The sequence below is a fragment of the Sprattus sprattus genome (genome assembly GCF_963457725.1).
Source record: "Sprattus sprattus genome assembly, chromosome: 5".
NCBI lineage: Eukaryota > Metazoa > Chordata > Actinopteri > Clupeiformes > Clupeidae > Sprattus > Sprattus sprattus.
This window is the reverse complement of record NC_137924.1, coordinates 1,243,408-1,248,407: the sequence shown is the minus strand read 5'-3', so window position 1 is coordinate 1,248,407 and position 5,000 is coordinate 1,243,408. Positions and strand designations below refer to the sequence as shown.

Genomic DNA, 5,000 nt, shown 5'->3' with positions numbered 1-5,000 from the left:
ATCCATCCATCCATCTCTGTCTCTGTGTGTGGAGATGAGTGTGTACTTCCTTTTGCATTCTTCGTTTAATACATCACCCCTGATCTCCCCCCTCCGCACACACACCCACACCCACACATAAACACACACACACAAACAGAAACACCAAAACACACAAAAACAAAAACACACACACAAACAGAAACACACACACACACACACATACACAAACAGAAACACACACACAAACAAAAACAGACACACACACGCACAAACACACACACAAACAAAAACAGAAACACACACACCAACACACACTTTGCAGCACTTACTCTCTAGTGGGGGGCATGGGCCAGTAGCTAGAGACTCCGTGATCTGATTGGCTACGGAGCTGTCGAAGCCTGAGTTAGACGAATCAGGGTCTGGGTCGCTGAGGATGCTGGGAAAACTGGCTTTGCTCTGTGTGGGGAGCTCAGACTGACGCTCTGCAACACACACATACACACACACACACACACACACACACACACACACACACACACAGAGAGGGAGAGAGAGAGAGAGACAGAGAGAGAGAGAGAGAGAGTCAGTCAGACTTTAAAGGTGCTTAAAACATTCACAAATGAACTAGGAAGAGCAGGAATAAGTCTGTGTTCATAAGGTTCATTTTGGCCCCATTAGCTATCCTGTAGTTAGTATCAGTCTCAAGTAAGCATAGACCAGTTACTATAATGTTGTTACTGTCTGACCTGTGAGAGTGAGGTGCAGTTACTATAGTTACTGTAGTGATGACCTGTGAGAGTGAGGTGCAGTTGCTATAGTTACTGTAGTGATGACCTGTGAGAGAGAGGTGCAGTTACTATAGTTACTGTAGTGATGACCTGTGAGAGTGAGGTGCAGTTACTATAGTTACTGTAGTGATGACCTGTGAGAGTGAGGTGCAGTTACTATAGTTACTGTAGTGATGACCTGTGAGAGTGAGGTGCAGTTACTATAGTTACTGTCTGACCTGTGAGAGTGAGGTGCAGTTACTATAGTTACTGTCTGACCTGTGAGAGTGAGGTGCAGTTACTATAGTTACTGTAGTGATGACCTGTGAGAGTGAGGTGCAGTTGCTATAGTTACTGTAGTGATGACCTGTGAGAGAGAGGTGCAGTTACTATAGTTACTGTAGTGATGACCTGTGAGAGTGAGGTGCAGTCACTATAGTTACTGTAGTGATGACCTGTGAGAGTGAGGTGCAGTTACTATAGTTACTGTAGTGATGACCTGTGAGAGTGAGGTGCAGTTACTATAGTTACTGTCTGACCTGTGAGAGTGAGGTGCAGTTACTATAGTTACTGTCTGACCTGTGAGAGAAAGGTGCAGTTACTATAGTTACTGTCTGACCTGTGAGAGTGAGGTGCAGTTACTATAGTTACTGTCTGACCTGTGAGCGTGAGGTACGGTTGCTATAGTTACCTGCGAGAGCCAGCTGCAGGCCGCTGATGTCGATGGACTGAGGGGCGGAGCCTACGTCCATGCAGGACACCTGGCGCGGCGTCTTCTTGAAGAGCTCTCTGGGCGGAGCCAGCATCAGCTGGGACAGGAAGTACTTCTCTGGCAGCGTGATGGGCGGCAGGAAACCTGCAAGTCACCACACAGAGGTCAGAGGTCAACCAGAGCAGCTCAGAGCAACACAAACTACGTCTTCAAGAAAGTGTGTGTGTGTGTGTGTGTGTTTGACACAAACAATGTCATCATGAATGTTCAATATGTGTGTGTGTGTGATTGAGAGTGTGTGTATGTGTGTGTGAGAGAGAGTGTGTGTGTGTATGTGTGTAAGCAGATACAGCTAAGAATGTCATAAGAGCAATGACACTACAGTAGGTCACATCATCACACTGACACACACACGCACCTGAGCCTGCAAGTATGCACATGCACAAACAGAGAGAGAGAGAGAGAAAGAAAGAGCGAGGCAGACACAGAGACACTCTGTGATAGCTGGAGTTCTGTTTCCCGTTGTTACCCGAGTAGCTCAGTAATACTCATTGGACTAGAGCTAGCTAGTTGGTGCTTAGGTCCCGAATATCTGACTTACACAAACTCCCCATGTCAACATACCAGAACAGTTAACTTAGCGGTAGTGTTTGACACCATCCCCCCTAATGTCCCATTACACCTGGACAGATGTGGTGTTTGACACACACACATGCGCACACACGCGCACACAGGTGTGGTGTTTGCTTGGCTTACCAGACAGCGGCTTCTCGTCCTGCTCCTCGGCCGCCGTGGAGGGGTTTAACAGGTGGGCGAACACGGCGGCGAACGGGTTGGCAGCTAGCGGTTCCGTCCGGTACATCTCCCACAGCAGGTACAGAGCCGTGAGCCGCTGCGGGGAGCTGGGCAGCAGGTCCGGTTGCTGAAGCAGCATCACCAGAACCGACCCCACACGGAAATGTTCGGCTTTGCCAAAGAAGTGGTGGAAGGCGGTAGATAGACTCTCGAAGGTGTTGCCGCAGGCATCCTCCGATATGATGCCCAGAAGGTTAGCCAGCTCCTTCGGTGCAAGAGTCATTTCTCCGTCAGTGACAGCTATTTAACGATTATTCGGCTTTCCTGTAAATCAACTGTGTTCGGGGGCTCGGTTTCCCTCATCTACAAAAACGAGATAAAGCCTATTCAGAGAGGCGAGGAAAACTCACAACTTGTGAAGTGGAGCTAGCCACGTTAGCTAAGTTAGCTCGCGCTTGCTACCCAGCTAGCCTACCTGAACTTCGGCTGTCGTAGAAATCATTTGAAGGGCACAGAAGCCACTCGTCAGTCGTTAACGATAGTACTGTCGCTACCAAAACTTAATTTTTGTCTTTATGATAAATTAGTGGCAGAAAAAAGTCAAAATTGGCGGTTGACTGTGCAAGTCTCGGATGAATACACCAGCATACGAATCTGAAATTTCCCATGAGCCTTCGCTGCTGCAAAGATGTTTGGGTATTGTAGTATTGTAGAATGATGACCAATCGCCAAATCTTCTGCCGAGTGCCGACACCCAGCATGTGGCGTGCGTTGTCTATTCAGGATATGTTTAAGATATTAGTTAGAATTCTTGCGCATACTGTCCCAGGTAGGTACGGGTAGCTGGTGTTTTTGTTATTAAGTCAACTACTTAAACTTCTCAATGACTCCCCGGAAGAATCCTAATTGTTATACCCATAGGCCTTTTCGCTTGTGTTTCCAACAGATTGCTTTCTCACAATCACCCAGCAGAGGGCGACATAAGCATAGTTTTAAAACACGTTCACTGTAAAGTCACCCAAAAAAAAATACGTCCGAGTTGATTTTCGAGGCGTTTGAACCATCTAACGTTGGCACGGTATACCGTCCTAGCTGATATGTAGTGACAACACTTAGATAGTGAGCTAAACTCCATTCATGAAGATGTGTCCTGGTTGATTTAGTTTACACTTATCACTTTGAACTGATTCCAGAGTGACACTAAGGGGAAGAAACAGCAAATAAACTAAATTAAACTAACTTGTTTGTACAAAACATTACCCAAGCACGTAAACTTCACTTTTTTTGTTGTTCAGTAGACAGGTGAATAGATAAATACAACAAGGTAAATACAAGTTATCTACATAGCAATTACCATCCATCAGCAGAGGTAGGGTTGGTATACAGTGAATAGCCCTATTACTACTACGAAAAATCCATATTATGGCAAGAACCACTCAGAGTAAAGAGAGACAACAGACCATCCTTACTTTAAGACATGAAGGTCAGCCAATCTGGGACATTTCAAGAACTTTAAATGTAACCTCAAGTGCAGTCAAATGCTATGATGAGACTGGCTCTCATGAGGACCGCCCCAGGACAGGAAGACCAAGAGTTACCTCTGCTGCAGAGGATGAATTCATTACACTTACCAGCCTCGGAAACCGCCGATTAACAGCACCTCAGCTTAGAGTCCACATAAATGCTTCACAGAGTTGAAGTAGCAGACACATCTCAACGACAACTGTTCAGAGGAGACTGCCTGAATCAAGCCTTAATTGCTGCAAAGAAGCCACTACTGAGGAAGAAGAACATGAAGAAGAGAAACTCAAGGAATGGACATTAAACCAGTGCAAATCTGTACTCTGATCTGATGTGTCCAAATTTGAGATAACCGGAGGGTTTCTGCATGTGTGGTTCCCACCGTGAAGCAAGGAGGAGGAGGAGGAGGAGGAGGAGGAGGAGGTGGAGGAGGAGGTGGAGGAGGAGAAGGAGGAGGAAGAGGAGGAGGTGTGATGGTGCTTTTCTGGTGACACTGTTGGTGATTTCTTCAAAATTCACCGCACACTAAACCATCATGGCTACCACAGCATTCTAAAATATGAAACATATTTCTGGTTTGTTCAACACTTTTTTTGTTAACTACATAATTGCATTTGTGTTCTTTCATAGTTTTTTCAATATTAATCTACAATGTAGAAAATAATTAAAATAAAGAAAAACTTGCATGAGAGGATGTAGTCAAACATTTGACTGGCCCTGTGTAAGGCCCTGTGCTTTGTAAAGAGTGTGTGTGAGTGTGAGTGTGTGTGTGTGTTTGTGTGTGTGTGTGCGAGTGCGATGGCGAGTGCGAGTGCGTGTGCGAGTGCGAGTGTGTGTGTGAGCATGAGTGTGTGTGTGTGTGTGTGTGTGTGTGTGTGTGTTTGCTCTAGGGGTGTTCAGGCCCTGGGCTCTGTAAAGCATCTCAAGACAATTTGATTGTTTTTCATTGTTTTATTGTTTAAATTAATCAAATTGAATTGAACAGTAGCAGGAATCTCTGCTGTGGAGGCTTCTGGGAGATGTAGTTTGGAATCATGGCGCTGTGAAATTCGCTAGGAAGCGTGGAGTTTCATCTTTTTTCCCTTCAGAACTCCCTTTTAATATTCGCATGAATGCAATTTGATTGGCTAGTGCCTGCACTGAAATATTTGCATAAATGCCTTAAAATTACCAATCACAACCCATGACATCACCCCATGACATCACCCCATGACATCAACCCA

The 5,000-nt window shown here is 45.6% G+C and overlaps 1 protein-coding gene across 2 annotated transcripts in view; it reads right to left on the bottom strand.

The window, feature by feature from the left end:
- cnot11 (CCR4-NOT transcription complex, subunit 11) overlaps window positions 1-2,916 on the bottom strand; it is a 9,053-nt gene extending 6,137 nt beyond the window's left edge. For both annotated transcript variants that reach the window (XM_080838271.1, XM_080838270.1), the window contains exons 1-3: window positions 2,218-2,916; window positions 1,441-1,605; window positions 312-464 (exon numbers count right to left, since the gene is read on the bottom strand). In XM_080838271.1, the coding sequence (XP_080694397.1) occupies window positions 312-464; window positions 1,441-1,605; window positions 2,218-2,539 (640 nt within the window). In that variant the 5' untranslated portion in view covers window positions 2,540-2,916. The remainder of the gene's footprint in view (window positions 1-311; window positions 465-1,440; window positions 1,606-2,217) is intronic.
- Window positions 2,917-5,000: the final 2,084 nt, after the last annotated feature.